The 24,170-nt window shown below is 42.9% G+C and overlaps 1 protein-coding gene and 1 non-coding gene across 2 annotated transcripts; both read right to left on the bottom strand.

Annotated features, from left to right (window-relative positions):
* Positions 1-8,512: 8,512 nt before the first annotated feature.
* On the bottom strand, positions 8,513-8,616 carry LOC112209127 (small nucleolar RNA U13). The gene has a single exon (XR_002943794.1). It is a non-coding gene; the product is annotated as a small nucleolar RNA U13 (small nucleolar RNA).
* A 969-nt stretch (positions 8,617-9,585) lies between these two features.
* CLRN2 (clarin 2) lies at positions 9,586-23,915 on the bottom strand. The gene is made up of 3 exons (XM_016951394.4): positions 22,024-23,915; positions 14,494-14,673; positions 9,586-10,709 (listed from the first exon to the last, which is right to left on the bottom strand). The coding sequence occupies exons 1-3, from the start codon at positions 22,274-22,276 to the stop codon at positions 10,444-10,446; spliced, it is 699 nt and encodes a 232-aa protein (XP_016806883.1). The 5' UTR covers positions 22,277-23,915; the 3' UTR covers positions 9,586-10,443.
* Positions 23,916-24,170: the final 255 nt, after the last annotated feature.

The following is a 24,170-nucleotide window of genomic DNA, read 5'->3' as shown; positions in this document are numbered from 1 at the left end:
CTTCAACAAGAGTAGACAGGATGACTCGAGGATGGCTCATTTCTCTCTTCAACAGTGCTGAGAACTTCTTTTTTCCTTTCTTTTTTTTTAAAAATATATTTTTATAGAGATGGGGTCTCCCTATGTTGCCCAGGCTGGTCTCAAACTCCTGGGCTCAACTGATCCTCCTGCCTCGGCCTCCCAAAGTGCTGGGATTATATTAATAGACAAACATCTCCTTTTCAATAGAAAGAATTCTTTTGTCCTATTCACTCCCTCCTGCCTCCTACCCCAGGATGGCATAAGCCACCACACCTGGTCTGGTGCTGAGAACTTCTGTGGGCCTCTTACAAACATCTCTCTCTTTTTTTTTTTTTTTTTTTTCTGATAGAGTCTCACTCTGTTGCCCAAGCTGGAGTGCAGTGGTGTGATCTCGACTCACTGAAACCTCTGTCTCCCAGGTTCCAGTGATTCTCCTGCCTCAGCCTCCCTGGTAGCTGGGATTACAGGCACGAACTACCACGCCTGGCTAATTTTTGTATTTTTAGTAGAGACGGGCTTTCACCATGTTAGCCAGGCTGGTCTCGAACTCCTGAGCCTCAGCCTCCCAAAGTACTAGGATTACAAGTGTGTGCGCCTGGCCACATCCCCTTTTCAATAGAAATAATTCTTTTTGTCCTCTTCACTCCCTCCTACCTCCTACTCCCTTGAAATCTGTAAGGTTGAGAGAATTGTTATGTTAGAAGAAAAAAATGTATTATATCCAATTTATTGTTCCGCAAGAGGTCAATGACAAAAGAAAAATCACTGTGGTTCCAAAGTCATTTGTTAGTGTTGCTTATTATTTTTTCCAAAACAAAAAGCAATAAAGCAAACAATTACATGCCATGTTTTTACATTTGTTTTATTTAACCAAGAACTCAGCCGCAAACATCAGAGAAATGCACATACAATATATTCAGAATATAGTTGAATTGATGGTTGAAATCCTCACGATATTGAATTGTCAGTGTATGTAACAGCATCTCCAATCACACTGGTAGTCAACTATTACCAAATAGCATTCATGAAAATGCCTAGCTTAGTGCCCGGCATATAGTTAGGTGCTTTATTCACTATAAATCTGGATATATTATATAGCATTAAAAGTCATAACATTTTAGAGAGGGAAAGAAAATTAGAGATTATCTTACGCGACTTGGTTATATTACAAATGAGAAAGCTGTGTTTCTAATTCTTTAACTTGTGAATAAATGTAATGAATAAATGTGAATCTGAAAGAGTCAATCCTTCAACATGGATCCTGAGTGGCTAACTGGGCCTAAGTTTTGAATACAGCCAAGGAGCCATTTGCTTATTAGAGGTCAAACATATACTCTGAGTTCCCCGCAAACCCACACCCTTTTAACTTGGAGACTTTCAGGTCTCACCTGAACCAACCAATCAGAGCTCACCTGCCTTGGCCAATCAGGACTCAGCTATATAAACCAATCAGGGTGCAGCTCTACCAACCAATCAGAACTCAGCTGTGTTGGTCAATCAGAGCTAAGAAAGTTTGAATCCTTTATTTTCATAAGCAGACCTGATTGGGAAGCTGGGGTGGACGTTTTGCTATAAACCTGAACCCTCTCTTTGTTCTCTGGAATGCACTTTTGTTTTACACTGAAGCTGTTTCCCCAGTTTGCAAACTGTTCACTGGAATAAAGTCTCTTTCCTCCAAATTCCTTTTCAGAGAACTTGTGTTCACAAACTGAAGGCTGCATCTCCTCAGTTTACAAACTGTGTCTCCTTGGTTTGCAAGGCTGGGAATGGGGTAGGCACCTACTTCAAATCCTTATATGTTAGGCTAGGTACAACCTTGAAAATCATAGAGGGGTGGAAGGAGGCTGCATCTCTCTGGTTTTCAAACTGTTCATTGGAATAAAGTCTCTCCTCCATATTTCTTTTCAGAGAACTTTTGTTCAAAAACCCAAAAACTGGTAATAAGAGCAACTACGTCTCAGAATTTTTATGAGAATGAAAATGAAACAATGCATGTGGGGAACTTAGTAGAAAGCCTAGCATATGGCAAACGCTCTGTTATTGATTGGCCTTATTTTTGTCAAGCTGTGACTATTGCTGACTCATGATTGACACTGCCATAGAAAAGAAAGTAAGAAAGAGAGAGCATACAACCTAATTCATTTGGCAAGGATTTCATGTGTGTCCTAGTTGCATAGGTTTGTTAAGAAGCTCTACTCTTGGTTTCACAACCCAAACTACCAAAACAAAAGGAAACGAAGAATCATGAGGAAATGAATAGGAGAAATCTTTCACCTGTAGAAATTCATCTAAAATGGGCTCAGGAAGCCGGGCATGGTAGCCCATGCCTGTAATCCCAGCAATTTGGGATGCTGAGGTGGGCGGATCATTTGAGGTCAGGAGTTCAAGACCAGCCTGGCCAACATGGTGAAATCCTGTCTCTACAAAGAAATACAGAAAAAAAAAATTAGCTGGACATGGTGGTACATGCCTGTGGTCCCAGCTACTTGGGAGGCTGAGGCAAGAGGATTGCTTGAATTCGGGAGATGGAGGTTGCAGTGAGCCAAGATCACGCCACTGCACTCCAGCCTGGGTGGCAGAGTGAGACTCCATCTCAAAAAGAAATTAAAATAAAATAAAATAATAAAATACAAAATAAAATAAAATACAAAATAAAATAAATAAAATGGGCTCAGGAACTTCTCTGAGTTGCTGTGTCCCTCTCCAGTATCACATCATGAAATCACATTTCACATTTCACCTTTGAGATTCCCTGTGCCTTGCGTAGCCTCCTTCCCCTCTATGACTTCCAGTGATGAACCTGGCTTAATATTTAAGTACTGGAAGTAGGTTAGCACTTCATTCCCAGCAAGTATTTTCTTTTTTCTTTTTTTTTGAGATGGAATCTTTCTCTGTCACCAGTCTGGAGTGCAGGGGGCGCGATCTCGGCTCACTGCAACCTCTGTCCCCGGGTTCAAACTATTATCCTATCTCAGCCTCCTGAGTAGCTGGGACTACAGGCATGTGCCACCATGCCCAGTTAATTTTTGTATTTTTAGTAGAGATGGGGTTTCACCATCTTGGCCAGGATGGTCTTGATCTCTTGACCTCGTGATCCACCCACCTTGGCTTCCCAAAGTCCTGGATTACAGGCGTGAGCCACAGCGCCCAGCCCCAGCAAGTATTTTCTAAATTGTGATGCTAATCTATTAGTAATGATTAATAATTAATACCTTTTTTGTTCATGAGTTTTATATCTAAACATTATGTTCTTTTCATGAATATCATTAGAACAAGAAATACTGGCATTGAGTAACATTGTTGTGGTAGGTGGAAATCTGTTCCCCAAAGTTGTCTTGGATTATCTGGGTGGACCAAGTATAATCACAAGGGTTCTTTTAAGAGAGAGGCAGAAGGGTCAGAGCCATCATCACCCGTATGATGGAAGCAGAGTCTGGGAATATATAATTGCTGGAAGGAACCATGACTTAGCAAATGCAGGTGGCCTCGGGAAGCTAAAAAAGGCAAAGAAACAAACTTTGTCATAGAGCTTCCAGAAGAAACACAATTCTGCCAATACCTTTTCTCTTTTTTTTCTCTTTTTTTTGAGAGGGGGTCTCATTCTGTTACCCAGACTGGGGTGGAGTGGCATGATCATAACTCACTGTAACCTGGAACTCCTAGGCTCAAGTGATCCTCCTACTTTAGCCTCCTGAGCAGCTAGGACTATAGATGCATGCCACCATGACTGGCTAATTTTTAAATTTTTAGTAGATATGGGGGTCACTACTATGTTGCCCAGGCTTGCCTCCATCAATCCTCTTACCTTGGCTTCCCAAAGCACTGGGATTTCAGGCATGAGACATTGTGCTTGACCTCTGCCATCACCTTGACTTACCCCAGTGTCTTAGTCCATTTTGTGTTGAATACCAAAAACTGGGTAATTTGTAAGGAAAAGAAATTCTCATAGATCTGAAGGCAGGGGAGTCCAATATCAAGATGCTGGCATCTGATGGGGGCCTTCTTGCTGCATCATAACACGGTGGGAAGCATTACACGATGAGAGAGTGTGAAGTAATCCATTCACCAGGGCAGAGCCCTCATGACCTAATCACCTTTTGAAGGTCTTACTTCTCAACACTTTTGAATTAGGGGCCATGTCTAACATATGAACTTTGGGTGACACATCAAAACCATAGCACCCAGTAAGACCCATTTTGGTTTTCTGACCTCTGAAACTCTTAAGATAATAAATGTGTGTTGTTCTGAACCACCAAGTTTGTGCTAATTTGTTTCAGGAACCCTAGGAAAACAATGCAATTGTCTTTTTGGATTATGTTGCACATTTTTGCTAAAGCATGGGTTAGTTCTCATTAACCATCAACCTCTTTGCAGTGACGTTATTTATGATTTAGAAAACAGGATTTTTTAAATTGAAGGAGTTAGCATTTTTACTATATGCTTTTGGAAGTGTGAGGAGTTGTTTAATTTACTCTTCATAGTTTCACATTTTTCTTGAAAGACAGAGAAGTATATTTGTAACATATAACTCTGCTCTGATTTGACATGGAAAGATCCTTGCTATCCAAAAGTCTTGATAAATTGTATATGTTATTAGTTGTATTTTCATTAATGAAAACCATGTATTACTCATTTTTTTTTTTTTGGATGGAGCTTCGCTCTTTTTGCCCAGGCTGAAGGGCAATGGCATGATCTCGGCTCACTGCAACCTCTGCCTCCCAGGTTCAAGCGATTCTCCTGACTCAGCCTCTCAAGTAGCTGGGACTACAGGCGCACTCCACCACGCCTGGCTAATTTTTTGTATTTTTAGTAGAGACAGAGTTTCACCATGTTGGCCAGGCTGGTCTTGAACTCCTGACCTCAGGTGATCCACCCGACTCGGCCTCCCAAAGTGCTGGGATTACAGGCTTGAGCCACCGGCCCTGGCAATTACTCATTTTTTATATTGTGAACATAGAGTAGAACTTCTTTTCACCAGTAACAAATTTCTTTTCTTAATTGCAGCTAAAGTTTATTGGCTTTGGCCCCTGCAGTTAGTATTAGTAATATCATATCATTAGCAAGCATACAAATGTATGCATAGGATAATTATTTTTAAAGGGCATATGCAAATTAATCACCATCACATTCTAATTAATGTCATAAAATAATGTTATGACTAACATTTTGACTTTGCATGGACTGGTCGGCTGGAAGGGATAGTGCACTGCAGGCCACTGGACACCTTTGTGAGCCTTAGGAAAAGGCATCCCCTTTAGGAGAAAGCATCTTTGTGGATGAGGCCAGGACAAGCCAGGGGCGCATGGGCTAGTCCCTCACCCCCTATACTTGCACCTCCCTTGGGCGGGGTGCAACCTGCACAGCCACTTGCAGAAATCCTGAGAAGGAGCCTCAAGAGTGATTCAAGGCAATAATCTTGGTGTATTGCAAAAGTGGTGGCCTTGACGTCATATAAATGAGGGCTGAAGTCTTTCTCCATTACTTATTAGCAATGGGGCTGAGCAAGTTCCTTAAATTCTCCAAACCTAAAATTACCCATCTGTTAAAAAAAGATAATGTTATTTATCTTGAATAATTGTCAGAATTAAGGAGAAAGTGTACAGTGCCTGGCCCACACAAGATGGTGACCTCTGAGAGGAAAGAACTCAGTGTTTTTCTGAGCTCTCAAACTACTCTCAACAACAATTAATACAGAAAACTTCTATGACCAAATGTGGGGAATTTCCCTCCATCAACAAATAAGCAATCAGTTTTGCAGCAGACACCAGGTGGGTGTGCTCTAAGTCAGTTCTGACACTATCCATGTGGAGATAGCATCAGGTCCCACAGGCTGAGGGCTCAGTCCCCAAAGCTGTCCCTCCTCCCTCAGACACTAGTCGCAAGTCTGGGTTTCTGGAACTTCTGACTGGCCTCAAATTAGCCAAACCCACAACTTCGTCTTTGGGTTTGGCTAATTCGCTGGGGCAGCTCACAGAACTCAGGGAAACACTTCTATTTACTGGTTTATTACAAAGGATATCACAAAGGATACAGATGAAGAGATGCATGGAGCAAGGTATGGGAAAAGGAGCGTGGAGCTTGCATGCTCTCCCTGGGTGCACCTCCCTCCAGGAACCTCCACATACTCAGCCTTCTGGAAGCTCTCCAAACCCAGTTCTTTTGGTTTTCTGCCGAGGCTTCATTATCTAGGCATGATTGATTAAGCATTGGCCATTGGTGATCGACTTAACCTTCAGCCCCTCTTTCCTCCCAGAAGTCATGGGTGTGGGTGAGGCTGGAAGTCCCAACCCTCTAATCCTGCCTTGGTCTTTTCCTGTGACCAGCCCCCTTCCTGAAGCTACTATTTATTTACTCATAGAGTGACCACATTAATTATAGTCAAGATAAAGGAGCTACATTTTCCTCTGTGCATTTGAAAAATAATGCAAGTGAATTTTGTGACCCAGATATTTAATCTCCCTTCTTCCCACCCCCACTCTCAACCTGCTAAATGCCATATAGGAATCTCATTTACAGTATTCCTGAAAGATGGTCTTTCAGACTAAGCCTGATTATTACCAGTAACACTATGGTTGTCACCTGCTGGATCATGGTTTAAAGACGTTATAGATACTTCTGAAACACTTTCAAAAGCTATGGACTCTGCCACAGAAAAAATGCACATGCGTACAAAAGCCTGCACTTTGACTTCTTGAAACACATCCGGCTGGGTGCAGTGGCTCATGCCTGTAATCTCAGCACTTTGGGAGGCCGAGGTGGATGGATTGCCTGAGGTCAAGAGTTCGAGACCAGCCTGGCCAACATAGTGAAACCCCGTCTCTACTAAAAATACAAAAAATTAGCTGGGCATGATGGCGAGCACCTGTAATGCCAGCTACTTGGGAGGCTGAAGCAGCAGAATCGCTTGAACCCGGAAGGCAGAGGTTGCAGTGAGCCAAAATCCTACCACTGCACTCCAGCCTGGGCGACAGAGCAAGACTCTGTTTCAAAAAAAAAAAAAAAAAAAGAAACACAACTGTCTTGATTAAAGTCAATCCTAATCTACATTTAGAAGCAAAACTGAATTCACCCTGCCCCCCCTTTTTTTTTTTTTGAGACAGAGTTTCACTCTTGGCGTCTAGGCTAGAGTTCAATGGCGTGATCTCAGCTCACTGCAACGTTAGCCTGGGTTCAAGCGATTCTCCTGCCTCAGCCTCCCAAGTAGCTGGGATTACAGGCACCCACCACCACACCCGGCTAATTTTTGTATTTTTAGTAGAGACGGGGTTTCACCATGTTGGCTAGGCTGGTCTTGAACTCCTGACCTCAGGTGATCCGCCCGCCTCAGCCTCCCAAAGTGCTGGGATTACAGGCGTTAAGCCACTGCACCCAGCCCACTCTGCTCCCTTCTTGGCATGATGGTCTGCATATGACTGAAGGCAGTGATCAGTTCAAAGGCTATGGCCCTGATGACTTTTTATTTTTATTTTTATTTTTGGAAATAGAGAGAGAGGGTCTCACTATGTTGTCCAGGCTGAACTCCTAGACTCAAGCAGCCCTCCCTCCTTGGCCTCCCAAAGTGCTAGGATTACAGGCATGAGCCACCACACCTGTCCACCATGCTAACTTTTTGTATAGCTCCATCACAAGCCTTCTCAGTATGAATCATCCCCAGCTGCTGGGAGAATGAAATGTCTGGAGGGCAGAGATTTTTGTCAGTTCACTGCTTTAGTCCCAGCACCTAGATCAGTATCAATACTGTTGAATGAATAAATGTACCAAGATCCTCAGACACTTGTCATATAAACTGTTGTCAGATTTTCTGTATTTATGTTGATTTAAAAAAAACCCCGTCAGCAGGACTTTGTGTTCAAACTTGATACGATATTGACATTTCCTCTGGTTTTCAAGACAGCTTGGCAGTCTGTCACTATCTTTTGGATCCGTCTCCTATCACATAACTGTCTCTTCTAGCCATGTGCCATCTGCATCTTTGGTGAGTGACATCAGTCCACTAAATAGTGCTGAAGCTATGCCTGGGATGTGGAAAGAGGGCTGAAAGGGGCAGGTGAGCCCAGCAAGGAATTATAAAGAAGAGAGAGATGACATGAGCACTTCCTGAAGTCACCAAATCAGGTGTCATTTTAGATGGAGCTAATCTGGGGAATTAGATCACTTAAAAAAAAAAAAAATTCCTAGGTTGGGCGTGGTGGCTCATGCCTGTAATCCCGGCCCTTTGGGAGGCTGAGGTGGGTGGATCACTCGAAGTCAGGAGTTTGAGACCAGCCTGACCAACATGGTGAAAACCCATCTCTACTAAAAATACAAAATTATCTGGGCGTGGTGGCACACACCTGTAATTCCAGCTACTTGGGAGGCTGAGGCAGAATTGCTTGAACCCGAGAGGCGGAGGTTGCAGTGAGCTGAGATTGCGCCATTGCACTCCAGCCTGGACAACAAGAGCGAAGCTCTGTTTAAAAAAAAAAAATTCCTTTTCCTTTTTTTTTCTTCAGGTCAGGTGGGTAATGTGCAGATGTCATAACAAGGTTCCAGGGTAGCATATCTCACACACGTGCACGAAAACCCAATCGTCATCCTCATGAACTACACAAGGATCGCATTAGATAACTTTTGCATGACATGAAGATAGGGGACCTGGGAAAAGATTCATCCAAGCTAGCACCATGGGAAAATGAGTTCATAGAGTTGTGTACCTCTGTTAGTCAGGGTTCTCCAGAGGAACAGAGCCAACAGGCTGTGTGTGTGTGTGTGTGCGTGTGTAGTGACAGAGAGAAAGAGGGGGATATTTTAAGGAATTGTCTCACGTGACTCAGGAGGCCAGCAATTCCAGAATCTTGAGGCTTGGTGGGCAGGCTGGAGATACAGTGACAGTTGCAGTGTGAGTCCAAAAAGTCTACTGGCAGAATTCTCTCTCCCTCAGGGGAGCGAGGCCTTTTTTCTATTAGGGCCTTCAACTGATTGGATGAGGGAATTCCATCCAATTACAGATGGTAACCTGTTTTACTCAAAATACACAAATTTAAATGTTAATCTCGTCAAAAAATACCTTTGAAAAAACATCTAGAAGTGTTTGACCAAATATCTGGGTACTGTGGTCCATCCAAAGTGACACATAAAATTAATCATTCCAGTGGCACTTAGGAAAACCCAACACAAAACAGCCGAATTTCTCCAACAGGTGATTAAAGCGACATTCTAATCCCATTGAGTACTCACACGCTTCTAAGCCCTCCTTGAAATTCCTTTTTTTTGAGACAGAGTGTCACTCTGTCACCCAGGCTGGAGTGCAGTGGTGTGATGTTGGCTCACTGCAACCTCTGCCTCCCGGGTTCAAGCGATTCTTCTGCCTCAGCCTCCCGAGTAGCTGGGACTACAGGTGCACACCGCCACGGCAGGCTAATTTTTGTATTTTTAGTAGAGACAGGGTTTCACCATATTGGTCAGGCTGGTCTCGAACTCCTGACCTCATGATCTGCCCACCTCAGCCTCCCAAAGTGCTGGGATTACAGGTGTGAGCCACTGTGCCCAGTCCCTCCTGGTAATTTCATGCCCTGTGCCCAGCCTTTTTACTGACGCATCCTGGAATGCCCTTCTTTAACCTTGCTTCCTTCACCACTGGAAAAAGTCTACTCATCTTTCAAAGCTCAGATCAAATGTTCACGCTGTGATACTTTCTTTAATACCACATCCCATCCCCAAGATTTAATTCCCTCCTCGGTCCCTTATGGCTGTTCTATTATTAGGTTGGTGCAAAAGTAATTGCTGCTTTTGCCATTAGGACCTAATGAGTTAATAAATGAGTTAGAACAGTGTCTAGCACATAGTAACCACTCAAAAAATGGCAGTTACTTACATTCTTAGTGTTACCATTGCTAAGTCCTGTGTCATGTGGAAAGATAGGTGTTTCTGGAGGGCAGGAACGGGAACAGTATCATATTCCTCTTAGAATTCTTCCCCACTCACCAGCCCAATATTGTATGGAATCGACCAGGGATCTACAGACACTTATTGGAATATGTAGTATCTTATATTTGTCAAGTGCTCTACAGAATGCAGAATCTGGCAATATCATCACCCATTTAAACTTCACAACAGCCTTGCGAAGTTGTTACTGTGCTTAGTTTACAGATGAAGAAACAGAGACGTAGACATTAAGTGAATTGTCTAATGTCACACACAGCTGGCAAGTGGCAGAGTCTCCAGCTGCAACTTGAACTCCAAGGTCATGAGAGAGGAATGCAAGGACGCTGGGGATTCCGGGCAAGTTTTTCTTTTCTGGCCCAGGCAACAGCCTTGGTCCTTCACATCCTTTTTCTTACTGCTGAGAACATAGCCATGATGGAGTGGGAAGGCTGCAAAAACATGAGGACTCCATTCACACACAGAACTGACTTAGGACAGGGTGTGAACAGGGGAAGGCTATTAATACAAGATATCCTCAGCTGTGACCGTGGCCTCTTCGATTTTGGTCTTAATCTCAGGGAGGGGAATTTGACTGATCGCCACCACGACCAAGTTTGCAGCATGGGCTGAAGCGCTGGCCACGCAGATCCAAAACGACTCTTCATACTGTTCTTCCACCACCACAAACTGGAAGAGCTTCTCCTGAAAGTTGGCGATTCGTTCCGTCAGGTCGTGAAATTTCACCGCAGCCACGAAGCTGGCGATGGCTAACGCCATGACGCCGCCTGAAACTCAAAAAGGTCACCCTCATTCACGGCTCCTTTTTGCAACTCTATGAGAGGTGGCATTTCTGTGCCACGTGTGACAAACTTGCTTTGGGTTAACAAAATTATGAGGAAGACATAAGTTTTAATTTGCTTTTAAAAGTAGGAGATAACCCACACAGTATGAAGGAGAAAGGCAGGAGGATTGTGCGGGGAAAGAGAGGATCTGCTTTATCAGCTTTGAATTTCCACCCCTCCAATTATTTTTGTTTGTTTGTTTTGAGATGGAGTCTTGCTCTATTGCCCAGGCTGGAGTGCAGTGGCGCCATCTCAGCTCACTGCAACCTCTGCCTCCTGGGTTCAAGCCATTCTCCTGCCTCAGCCTCCTGAGTAGCTGGGACTACAGGTGCCTGTCACCACAGCCGGCTAATTTTTGTATTTTTAGTAGAGACGGGGTTTCATCATGTTGCCCAGGCTGGTCTCGAACTCCTGACCTCAAGTGATCCATTCATCTTGGCCTCCCAAAGTGCTGGAGGTACAGGTGTGAGCCACTGCGCCCGGCCCACTCTTCCAATTTTTCCCCTTACCCAGTACCATGCTTCTTAAGGATCCACGTTTGGAGTTCATTGTCTAAAATATCCTAGGATTTCTATGAAGACCGTGAAGGCTATGTGGCAAGATGTAAGAAAAACTGTTGCTCTCCTGTTTAATTATCCTCCTTCCATGCTTAAGGATAAGGATGACCATTCATAGAAAAAGGAAAGGAGGGAGGGGAAAACTGGAAGAATTCCAAACTACTTCCCTATGTTTTGCTTGAAACTTTGACTTTCTGGGAGGAATCTGTCTCTCTCTCTCTCTCCCCCTCTCTTCCTCTGGTTTCAATTTTAATTAATATTTTTAATAACACATTTATGATGCTTCTTAAAAGATTAGTATATCATCATCGAAGAAAAATTTGGACACCAGAGAAAATCATAAGCAAATTTACTTTTATCCTAAAAGCCAGCTTGAACCCTTTGAACATTTTAGTGTTTTTCTTTATGTTTCTTTCTCTTTAAGAAAATTAGTATTATGGTGTTCTTACTTTGATTTTAAATTTGATTTTTTTCCCCTCACTTGGACATTTTTACGTGTTGTTACATATTCTGTTACAGAATGACTTTATTGTCTGTTTTTATTTTTGTTTTTGAGACAGGGTCTTGCTCTGTCACCCAGGCTGGAGTGCAGTGGCATGATCACGGCTCACTGCAGCCTCGACCTCCTGGGTTCAAGCGATCCTCTTGCCTCAGCCTCCTGAGTAGCTGGGATCATGGGTGCATGCCACCATGCTTGGCTAATTTTTGATTTTTGTTGGTTTGTTTGTTTGTGGAGACGAGGTCTCACTATGTTGCCCAGGCTGGTCTTGAACTCCTGAGCTCAAGCAATCCTCCCGCCTCAGCATCCCCAAGTGCTGGGATTACAGGCGTGAGCCACCGTGCCAGGCTTACAGCATGACTATAAATGAGTGCTAGTATTTTATGCACTACACACTATAATTTATGTAAGTATTTTTAGTAGAGACTAAACAGTCTCTACTAAATTATAGAAATAAGGTCACACACTATAATTTATGTAAGTATGACCTTATTTCTGGATGTCTAGATTACTTCTAATTTTTTGATATTATAAAGTGCTACAGCAAATACCATTTTATGTACATCCTTGTTCTCTTGTCCAGTATTTCCTTAGCATAAATTCAAACATGGAATTGTTTAGTCAAAAGATATTCAAAGGCTATTCACCTTTTTCTGCCTTCTGACACTACAGTGTTGTTGCTTTTTTAAGCTCAGTGGCAAGAAATAAAGTTTTGTCAAAAGACATAAAGCTTTGCCTGTTTTTATTTTTTATTTTTTGAGACAAGGTTTTGCTCTGTTGGCTGAGGCTGGAGTGCAGTGGCATGATCACGGTTCACTGCAGCCTGGACCTCCCAGGCTCAAGCAATCCTCCCACCTCAGCCTCCCTAAGTGTTGGGATTATAGCTCTCAAGCAGCTGAGACTACAGGCACCGGACACCATGGACAGCTAATTTTTTTTTTTTTTTTTAGAAATGGGGTCTTGCTGTGTTGCCCAGGCTTTTTTGCCTGTTGCTAATACTCTCATCAGTAGAGTCTGAGAGTGCTATCTCTCTGAGGAAAGGAATGGACAGAGATAAGTATTTATTTAATAAGCAGGGTTGAGCACTTTTTACATGACAGCCTCTGTGAGGATTCATGCAGATGAGGAAGACACCTGTAGTCTTGATGAGGGTAAGCCATGTATATAAACAATTCTACAGGGTGGCTACCATCTGCAAACAAAGGCAAATACATAATAATTGATTGATTGATATACATTATAATACATAATAAAATAACATTACCTGTTTTTATATTATTCTTGTATAAGGTAATCATAGTGAGGGATTATTGTTCTAATGGTACCTTGAATATTTGACCTGAGTTTTCTGTGACAGCCCTCATTTCACAAGATTCTGTTATTTTCATTACAGATGATGTGTTAAGTGCATAATTAAATGTGAATTAATTTCTGTGCATCAATATACTCCCAAATCAACATGCGCATGCACGCACGCACACACACACACACACACACACACACACATCTTGTAGTTTTTGGCTTGGAAAACAGGTCATGATGGTCATAAATGAGAGCATGGATCTGTGGAAAAATAAAGAGCTTAGAATCAGTTACGCCTAGGTTGGAATACCACCTCTGCCACTCATTGTGGTGCAACTGTTTAACTTCTCTGAGCCTCAGGCTCTTCATCTGTAATTGTGGGTCTAATAATACCTCCCATAGGGATGTGGTGAGATTTAAATGAAGCAATGCATGCAAAATCTCCAGGTCCCTGCCCAGCCCTTAGTGGTTGCTCAGTAAGTTGCATCTAGTTTAAGGGCATGGTGCAGTGAAGGTGTTGGGGAGGTGAGAGGAGGGAGAGTTGAGACAGCCAGTGAGCCACGTCTGCATTAATATGCCCAAGTGTGTGTGTGGGGGGAACACCAAAGACCTTGGCAACTAGATGGCACTCACTTCCCCTTCTCAACCCAGAGCCTGAATGGAGGAGCCTTTCACGAATGGCCTCTTGCTCACACTACCCTTCTCTTCTGTCATTTGTGGAGTTCCTCCCAGCCTTAGCTGCAGTACCAGCTCCATCTCTTTCCCGTCTCAGGGCCCCCACCTCTCCCTACTTCCAGCTCTCTGTCTTCTGGCTTCTTCTTTCACCTCGATCTCTCTTCACTGCTCTAAGCCCTCAGCCATTCACATACTCTAATAATATGCTTCTTTGTTGTGACAGACTGCAACTTCAAGAGGAAATTCTTGAGCACTTTGGGAGGCTAAGACAGTTGGATCCCTTGAGCTTAGGAGTTTGAGACTAGCCTGGGCAACATGGTGAAACCCTGTCTCTACAAAAAATACAAAAAATTAGCTGGGCATGGTGGTGCACGCCTGTACTCCCAGCTACTTGGGGGCCTGAGGTGGGAAGATCACTTGAGCCCAGGAGGTCAAGGCTGCAGTGAACTGAGATCACACCACTGCACTCCAGTCTGGGTGACAAAGTGAGACCCTGTCTCAAAAAAAAAAAAAAAAAAAGAAAAGAAAAAGAAAAAGAGGACATTCATTCCATGCCCATCAAGAAGGTCTTAGACCCAGGAAGGTCAAGGCTTCAGTGGGGCATTTTAGTTCCTTCACACCTTCTGCCCAACTACTTGGAGTCCAGCCCTGTGATGGTGTGGACATAATTTTCTCTCCCTAAGGGACTTCTTACCTGCCAGGACATTCCATAGGCAGATGCCCCCAGGACCGTTGACTGCCCGGTACGGGACCTGGATCATGTTAAGAATGGCAAAGCCCATGCTGACCAGAGCCAGGGCCAAGGCCAGGAAGAGGAGCAGCAGAATCATCACATGAAGGCCTGCGTTGAGCTCCTTCACCAGGTGTGGGAAGACTGGGGAGACAAGACACAGCCACTATTTCAATGTCAGAGTTAGACCCAACTTTCATGAAGTCCAAGCTTGCTTACCACAAAGGCTTCGAGAGACAGGGGTGAGGGCAAGACAGCAAGCGTGGGGATTTCAAACAGTGGGAGACTTTCTGAGATGAACTCATGGCCCCCAGATTCATGCTTGTCAGTTGACCAACAAGCCTCTGTTCCTTAGAGTGGACACAAAATCAAAATGTGCCCTGGCTGTCAATTTAAGTTGCATTGAGCTTGAAGCTCTGGGATCTGATGTGAACTGATGCACACAGGCCCCAGTGACTTAGCAAGGTAGACCCTGGCTTATCCCCATGTATGAAGGACACATAATTCTCACGTTGCACAACGTTTTATTAAAATATTAATTTGCCTTAAGAGTATGGCAAAATAAGTTAGTGAAATCTTAATTCATATTTGTTTTCTCTATGTTTGCCAGCAGTACCAGCTGTGAAGATGAAATGACATAACATAATAGAGTAGCTCAAATAGTGCCTGGGAAAGTCAGTTCTCAAAAATGGCAGCTGTGGTTATTGCTGTTATATTTTGACAGTCTTGGGAAAGTCATGTGACTTCTCAAGCCTCAGTTTCTTCATCAGTACAATGGGGATAGTAATCCCTGCATATGAATTGAGGATAATCAACATTTACTAAGTGCAGTCATGGGCCAAACATTTTACATCGTCATCTTGTTCAATGTGCATGACAAAGACATGAGGTAGATTTTATAAACTCCCTATACCCACAGGCTTGGAGACGTTAAATTGCTTGTGTTTGGGGAAGGCAACTCTTAATTCTATATAAGATTATAGTTCAATATACTGTGAGAACAAATATGACCCTGAAAGAGCCCGTCCTTCAAGATGGGTCCTGAGTGGTTAACTGGCTCTAAATTTAAAATAGGGCCAAGTGGCCATTTACTGACTAGGGGGTCACACGCATCTTCTGAGCTCCTTGAAAACCCACACCTTTTTATCTTTGAGATCTGCCTCAGCCAATCAAGGCTCAGCTGTAATGACCAATTGGGGCTCAGCTGTATCAGCTAATCAGGGTTCAGCTGTATCCACCAATCAGAACTAAGTGAATTTGAATCCTTTATTTACCCAAACAGACCTGACTGGAAACCTGGGTGGGAACTTTTGCTATAAAATCTGAGCCTTCCCTTTCTTCTCTGGAATACACCTTCCTTTTACACCGGAGGCTGTGTTTCCCTGGTTTGCAAACCGTTAACTGGAATAAATTCTTTACTCCAAATTCCTTTTCTGAGCACTGTTGTTCACAACTGTATGGTATCAACAGTGTCAAGTCATGATCTTTAGTAGTTTTACATGAAGAATTGAACATTATGAAAGCTACAGAACTTCTGAGCATACTCATTCCTCTGCAATTGCTCCAAGGTTCCTGCTGAATACCCACCCTGATGGAACTAGTTCCTTTGCTGGTTCACCTGCCTCTCTTAGTCACTGAAGGTTGGCGTCTCCCAGTCCTGAGAACTAGAGTTTTTGTTTTTCCCGTTAGGTGTCCCGTTAGGTGACACATTTTCAGGCACTCCACGTTTACATTGTGCGTTCTGATGTTTCTTTCCAGTTCTGAATTTCCATTTATTTTTATCTCCCTATGGTTATCTAATCAGCATTGGAAACTTTACCCTGGAAGATGAGCTCCTTTCCAGTGAGTTTGTCTTTGTAAAGCGTCTTTCTTCCCTGTGCTTCTACCCCATCTTAATGTCCCTTAGTTTTTTTTTTTTCTCTTTTCAAACTCTCAGCCCCTTTTCGTTTCAGACACAGTAGCTTGTGCCTTATTTTTATGTATTTTTATTTTTTGAGACAGAATCTTGTTCTGTCACCCAGGCTGGAGTGCAGTGGCACCATCTCGGCTTGGTGCAACCTCCTTCTCTCTGATTCAAGCAATTCTCATGCCTCAGCCTTTCCAATAGCTGGGATTACAGGCACCCGCCTCCATGCCTGGCTAATTTTTGCATTTTTAGCAGGGACGGGGGTTTCACCATGTTGACCAGGCTGGTCTCAAACTCCTGGCCTCAAGTGATCTGCCCGTGCTGGGATTACAGGCGTGAGCCACCAGACCCTGCTGCTTGTGCCTGATTTTTAAATTGTTTCATTATCCCCTTTCTTGACCAGGCAATCCTTAGGACACATGACTAACATAGTAATGCTTACCAAAACTCTTACAATAGAAAACAGTCACCTATGTGAATGGCAAAGATCAAAATGTTTGCTAACACACCATGTTGACAATGGTTTAAGGAAGAGGCACTCTCAAGTCTCGTAGAAATATTAATTCATGTAACCTTGTTAGAGGGCAATTTGGCAACATCTACTAAAGCAAATTCACTTCTAGGAACTTATTTTCCAGAAGCACTCCCACATGTGCTCAAAGTGTGGATCAAATATTGGATATTCATTACAATAGCAAAAGATTGGAGAAAAAACAGTATGTGAATAGACTGATTTAATAAAGTATCCATAATGTCCATAATGTATATAATTCATCTTTTAAAAAGAAAGAATTATATCCACATAATGATTGAAACCATATCCAGATTTGATTTTTAAAAATTGAGAAATAATCATATTAGGATGACGGGGGAGAGGGAATTTGGGGCCTATGGAGTGATGTGGAGAGGGTGGTAAAGAGTGCCCAGTCCTCGGCCTTCATAGTAGGAAGTGCATTAACTATAATTAAAAAATACTTATTGGCAAAGGGCAAATCTCACTCAACCCCCACATTCTTGGGCCATAACACAGGGCTCAGGACCTCATGGTTAATAGAGATTTTATTATTTTTTAATATATGTCATTATTTAGAAATTCGAGGCTGGGGCAGTGGCTCATGCCTGTAATCCCAGCACTTCTGGGGGCCATGATGGGGGGATTGCTTGAGGCTAGGAGTTGGAGGTAAGTCTGGGCAACATAGCAAGGCTCTGTCTCTAAATTAAATTATTTTTTAAAAAAGAAGAAAAAAGTAGAAATTCAAATCATTTCTCAGGAGTGTTAATGCACCAGTTCTTTCTACTTTCTTACTGAGAGGTGACTCTGCCTTAGCCTGACACCCAGTGCTGCCCTAGGAAAGCTGTTGCTCACTTGCCTTTCACATTTGAAACCCAGGTTCCAAGAGTTTTAGATGTCTCCCACTAGGAATTAAATTTAAGTTTCCAGCTTGAAATCCATGACCCTACACACGACTCATGGTGATAAATGACAACACATGATTCATGGTGATAAATGACAACAGCCACCTATATGGGGTGCAGACTATGTGCCGGTGGCTTTATACATATTCTTTGTTCTGTTGCTCATGGACACCCTCTCTCATGCTTACAAACGAGGAAACTGAGGCTTGGAGAAGTGAAATAGCTTAGCCATGCTCCCACAGCAAGAAAAGTGTCAGCTTAACTACTCTATTACAGGGCTAGAGCAGAAAAATCAGAAAGCATAGATAAGTAGAGGTTTAAAATTCTAAACATAGAGTCTTTTGAATTCTGGAGGTCTCATTTTGAATTTGAATAGGTATAGTTGTTTCCTATGCATTAGAGGCAACTCACTTGAAAGCAGAATTGATTAATCATTCTATCAGCATCATTCTATCAGCATATGATGCATCTATCAGCATCTATCAGCATATGATGCATCTATCAGCATCTAAGATAATTTGTTTGCTCCGAATCCCAGAGAGGTCTGGCAGTCCTTTTTGCCCCAGCAGGGCAAATAAGAAAAGCAGGACATCTGAATTCAAACCCAGGTCCTAGCCACTAGTGGAATACCTGTGAGGCAGGAAGTAGAGAGGAACCAGAGAACTAAAAGCTGCAAAGCAATCTATTACATTAGGTGCTTTTAAAGAAATTATTTTATGTATTGATTTCTCTGGTCTCTAATTTCCTCATCAGTAAAATGGGCGTAATAAAATCTCTTCTCTAGCATAGTAAAAATGGAAGGAAATGAACTACAAGGCGGTGGCTTCAGATACTGCGTTCTGTGCCTAGTATATATTTATCTGCCTCTCCTTTATCAGATGGTAAACTTTTCTTTCTTCTTTCTCTTTTTTTTTTTTTTTTTTTGAGATGGATTTTCACTCTTTTCACCCAGGCTGGAGTGCAATGGCACAATCTTGGCTCACTGCAACCTCCACCTCCCAAGTTCAAGTGATTCTCCTGCCTCAGCCTCCTGAGTAGCTGGGATTACAGGCACCTGCCACCACGCCCGGCTAATTTTTGTATTTTTAGTAGAGACGTGGTTTCACCATGTTGGCCAGGCTGGTCTCAAACTCCTGATCTCAGGCGATCCACCTGCCTTGGCCTCCCAAAGTGCTGGGATTACAGGCGTGAGCCACTGTACCCGGCCAGATGGTAAGCTTTTCTAGGGCAAGTACTTGTCTGGTTTGTTCATCCCTGTTTTCTTAAGAGCCTGGTCTGTAAATACTCCAAAGTACAATTGAATGTGTGGACAATGCTAAAGTAATGTTTGTCTTTTTCTTTCTCTAGCCACCCAAACAGCCATGTTGACTTGTTTTTATTTCATAGGGCCTGGGTATAAAAAAAGGGCCTTAATCTTTGTGATGGATAGTTCTTCGGTTTTCTCCATGATTGGTGTGGGAATTTATTCCTCTGGGTGATTTTTTGGGGAGGCCTCTGTGATGAGAAAAGTGGCTGTTTGTGAACGAGACCCAATAAAACCTCCCCATCCCAGAGTTTACAAAGCATTTTCACTTAGGTCCCCATCTACACTGATCTGCAACTGTGGGGATTTTTTTTTTTTTTTTTTCTACAGATGGATAGTGAATGGCAGAAAGAGACCCCAGGAGAAACAGACTCCTGGTTGTGGGAGGCTCTGATATACCCCGTAGCTGCCTCGAGGTTACACTGTGCTAGAATTAAAAGCTGTAAATCTAAAGGAGACTAGACTGGCACTATCAGTGTCCCTGAGCTGTACTGGGGTAAAGCCAGCCAAGCACAGGAGGAACCTGGCCCCAGGCTCCTCGTGAATGCTTTGAAAGAGAATCACATCCAAGGTACTGCGAATGGATGTTTACAGACCCTCCTCTGAGACAACCCCAGGGCAGCAGGAAACAAAACCTTCTCAAATACGCTCCTACTCAGGGACAAGAATAAAATGTCCTTTATGCTTCTCACAGGGTTCTGATGCTTTCCAGACCAGACCACGTTAGATGAACCCAGGGGAATGTTTCCCATGGGTGTCCTTCTAAGAAGGAAGAAGGAGGAAGGCAAGAAGTACTTACTGAGTTCCTCCAAGGCTCAAACAAAATATGCATTTGTTTGCAGCTTCCTACTCGAAGCAGTTTACATTTCTGTGAGCTGGGAATGGCAGGGGTCTGGTCATTAGGTTAATGCTGGCATGTGACTGCTGTTTAATCTTCTCACCTCATTCAAGTTTCAACGATTTACCTGTTGGGGTTCAGAAACCAACACCCCTAAAATATGAAGCTTTGTGAAGAAGTCTCAAGGTCTCTCTGGCCTCCCCTCTCCCTCGTGTCTCTCCATTCTTTGTCTGTCTCATAAGCACAGAATGAGGTTGTTCTCTGACATTCCCTTACCTGCCTACATCCAGACCTACCAAAGAAAAAGACCTCTGGTCCCTTCCCTGAGTGTTCATTAATTGTACCCATATCACAGGAAGAAAGACTAAAGTCTGTTAACACAGCTGGACAGACTTTTGTCACAAACCAATGTCTGCTCTGTGGGCTCAACAGACTTTGTCCCAGCTCACTGTATGTTCTTTAAACCCATTGAATTTCCCTAAAAATAATTTACTAGTCCCCTAAAATCATCCACACTTCCCCATCTCTCTTTCCCCTAAGATGAAGAGGATACAACCACCTGTACCCCATTGAGATAGCGGACAATCACTCTGTGATTTTTCCCCTATGCATGCTAATAAATGTGTATGCCATTTTCCCTATTAATCTGCCTTTTGTCAGTAGATTGTTTAGAGAACCTTCAGAGTGCAAAGGGGAAGTTTTCTTGACCCCTAAAGTCCCGATGACATCCTTTATAGCAAAGCATCTAGTTCAGAATCGAGTAGTCCATGTAGTTGTCATGGTTAGCTTTTAGCATTTCTTTTTTTTATTTGTTTATGTGTGTGTATTTTCAAGTTTTATGTTATAATTTTGATGGAGCTATTTGTTCAATATCCAGGGTCTAATCTAATTGCTAGGTAAATATAAATATGCCCAGACATATTGATCTTGAATATACATAACAAATGTAAATTTTTGTGTATTTAAATGATGACAATTTGTATTATATTTGTCAACGGTTCCAGCTTTTTGTCCTTATAAATTTAATACGACATTTACCTTGGCCAGATTTCTATAAACTACTACAATTCTGAAATATAGAAATCAAGGAATGAATACAATTCTGTATCACCTTGCATTGGCATGGTATTGATTAATTACGGTTTTGTGTGGACACTTTTCACCAGCGATCTCATCGATTCCAAAGGCTTGCAGAATATTGCCTGTTTTGTTTTTTCCTTTCCAGAAGCCCGTTCCTAAGTCCAGCTTGGATTCCTGTTTGTGCAGACTGCTCTGCTTACATCCTGGGCAGCTCTGATGCCACATTGAACGCCACCCAAAGTCCGTGCCCGCTCACGTTCACAGAGAACAGGCAAGTGCCTTGCTTGAGGTCTCCCCACCAGTAAACTTTCCAGTAGGGGTTTCAGCCAGGGTAGTCTGATTCCAGAACCCAAGCACAGTGCCCCTTTGCATTTTCTCAGACTATGAAGCTTTTACAAAAGTAGATGTGGAAAGGGTCATCATGCTTCCCAAAGGTTCAGTTCTGCAGGCAGCCTCCACCCACTTGTTGTGGTCATGTGGCATGGGTCTGGAGTCCGGCTCTACTGTTTCCTGGCTGGGTGACCTCAGGTAAGTTATGTAACCTCTCCAAGCCTCAGTGTACTCCTCTGGAAAATGGGAACATTAACAATTCCTTCTGTATAACTTTGTTGTAAGGCTTTAAGGAGACAAGTGGTGTGAGGTGCTTACGATGTCTGACACGTGTAAACTCTCAATATTTTAATAGTCATTATTAATAGAGGTAAACTGCAAAAATGCACAAATCCTTATTTCTAATGTTTCTATACATCTCTACAGAAAAAGAAAAGAAGGAAGCAAGGAAGGAAGGAAAGATCTTTTTGATGTGGATCCAGAACCCTTGGCTCACTGTGGACTTTGACATTATGCCTGACATTGAGGCAGCAGCCAAATTCCACAATGAGACATAAGCAATCTTACACATTAACAAAAATGAGTGCCTAGAATCAGCTTTCGTGCTCCCAATATACTCACTCGTGAAGTGGGATTGGCGGCCCCCGAGCCCACACTGCCGCACCTTACACCCTCGGAAGAGCCCGTAGTAAATGTCCCCAATGAACTTGACCAGCTCTCTGTCTGTGGCGTTGACCAGATCCACTCCAGTCTGACAAAGGATTTTCCCACTCAGCCAGTGGGGCACTACCAGGGCAACGATGATCAGGATGAAGGAGGAGAAGCTGAGTAAAGACGCCAGCCCATACCACGCCGTTTTGAACCATCCAGGCATGCTAGTGGGTGCAGGTCATCCCCAAGGTCTCCGAGCAGCAGCGAGGGTCGTTGACATCTTTCAGATACTCGGCAATGCTCTGCTCCAAGGTCAGCTCTTCCAAACACTCTGTTTCAAGATTGTAAGTCCATCCTCTCGTCCTCCTTCAGCGCAAGCTTGCACAGTCCATGCTTCCTACAACCACATCCAGAAGCCTCTACAGAGACAATCTTCACCTGACTATGTAGCGGAGTGTGTTACTGAAGGAAGTAACCTTATATCTCCTCCTAGACTAATGTTTCAGCAGACTGTTTAACTGTTCCTCATTTCAAGTATTTAAATAGCCCTGGTGTGGACCTCGTAATGATAAAGGAGTTAGTAATAAGCAAAACCAGGTAGCTCTGACGATAAAGAAACGCAAACCAATCTCAAAAAATGCATGTGTTAGAAGGAAAACAAAAACAGAATGATTAGCACTTGAATATTGCCAACAATGCGCAGTATCAAATGTCGATCTCGCTGATGCATGGGTGCCCTGGCATTTCTTTCTCTGAAATGTCACTGCTGTCAGAATCTTTAGGACTGTTATTAATACCATCAAATGACCCCGGTTCTTGGGGCTTTAATATTGAAATGTGTAAATAGGGCCTTATGAATTTCTCACTGTGTGAATCTGCTGGGGGTAAACTGTGACTAGAATTACTTTGTGGCTGTTGGGGTAGCCTGGAATCCAACACTTAACATTGCTCTCACCCGTCCCTCCTTCTACGTTATCTGAAATGGGAGAGAAAAGTGTTTTTCTAGTGTATTAGCAAATAGTAGCCACACTGCTGGGGTATTCATCTCTTCTAATAGTGGAAGATCTAGGCTTTCCTTTTAATCTGTAGATACTAGGAATGAAATATTCTTTCCTTTCTATCTTATACTGTGGACTTTGACATTTTGACTTTTACCTTATTCCTGAATATCAACTTAACATCATGTGAGACTGGCAACAGCCACTCTATCCATATCTCTGGGGAGCAAAGTTGGGCAGAAGTGGAGCAGTAAAATTTCTTAGTTGGTCACAGAAGCCTGAAGGGGGGTTCAGGAAGTTGCACTGTTAACCAATAGGGGTCCCAGGAATCTCACTTGGAGAGTGTCAAGGAAGCAGAGGGACACATTAATGGAAATGTCAGTTTCCTTCCTCGTAACTGGGGCTCACTTCAGTGGCCACTCCACAATGAAAATAAAAATGAGAATTTCTGAGCCTGGGCAATGTAGTGAGACCTTATCTCTACAAAAAATAATTAAAAAAAATAGTTGGGCCTGATGGCGTGTATTTGTAGTCCCAGCTACTGGAGGCTGAGGCTGGAAGACTGCTTCAGCCCAGGAGCTCAAGGCTGTAGTGAGCTATGATCATGCCACTCTGAGTAACAGAGTGAGATCCTGTCTCTTACTATATATACAGATGAGTGGCACTTTACCATGTACAAAATGCAAAATGCTTTGACCATATGCTTGCTCACCTCTGATGCTCCAGCAACCCTTTAAGGTAAACAGGAGATGCACGATTTCAGCCATTTCTCTCATGGAAAACTGGATGTCAGTGCTGGGGCTGAAATTCAGGTCTTTGAATTACAACAGCTCATCTTCATCCCAGTGACTTTGAAACAGCAAATGTTTTTCTGGTAAAAAATAACAGAATACATATAAAAGGCTCAGAAGACTGCTTGGCACATTAAGTGATCAATAATGTTAGTTCACATTCTTATTTTAACATTAAGCATGCTTTGACAAGTCAGGACTTGCGTAAATATCATTGAGTCATATTTCTGCCGTCAATGAGGGACCTGTGTCAACTTTTGGTGTTTTGAGGGTTAAGCAATTGTTTTCAGAAAAACTCTAAGGGAAACACTTGATTCCCAACAAGCCT

The sequence above is a fragment of the Pan troglodytes genome, chromosome 3 (genome assembly GCF_028858775.2).
Source record: "Pan troglodytes isolate AG18354 chromosome 3, NHGRI_mPanTro3-v2.0_pri, whole genome shotgun sequence".
NCBI lineage: Eukaryota > Metazoa > Chordata > Mammalia > Primates > Hominidae > Pan > Pan troglodytes.
Note: the sequence above shows the minus strand (reverse complement) of the source record. Positions and strands in the feature narration are given on the sequence as shown.

Coding starts and splice junctions, on each gene's coding strand:
- CLRN2 (XM_016951394.4), bottom strand. CDS start 22,276: ATGCCTGGATGGTTCAAAACGGCGTGGTATGGGCTGGCGTCTTTACTC. Junction 14,674..22,023: donor CCGCCAATCCCACTTCACGA/GTGAGTATATTG, acceptor TTGTCTCCCCAG/TCTTCCCACACCTGGTGAAG. Junction 10,710..14,493: donor CCTATGGAATGTCCTGGCAG/GTAAGAAGTCCC, acceptor TTTGAGTTTCAG/GCGGCGTCATGGCGTTAGCC.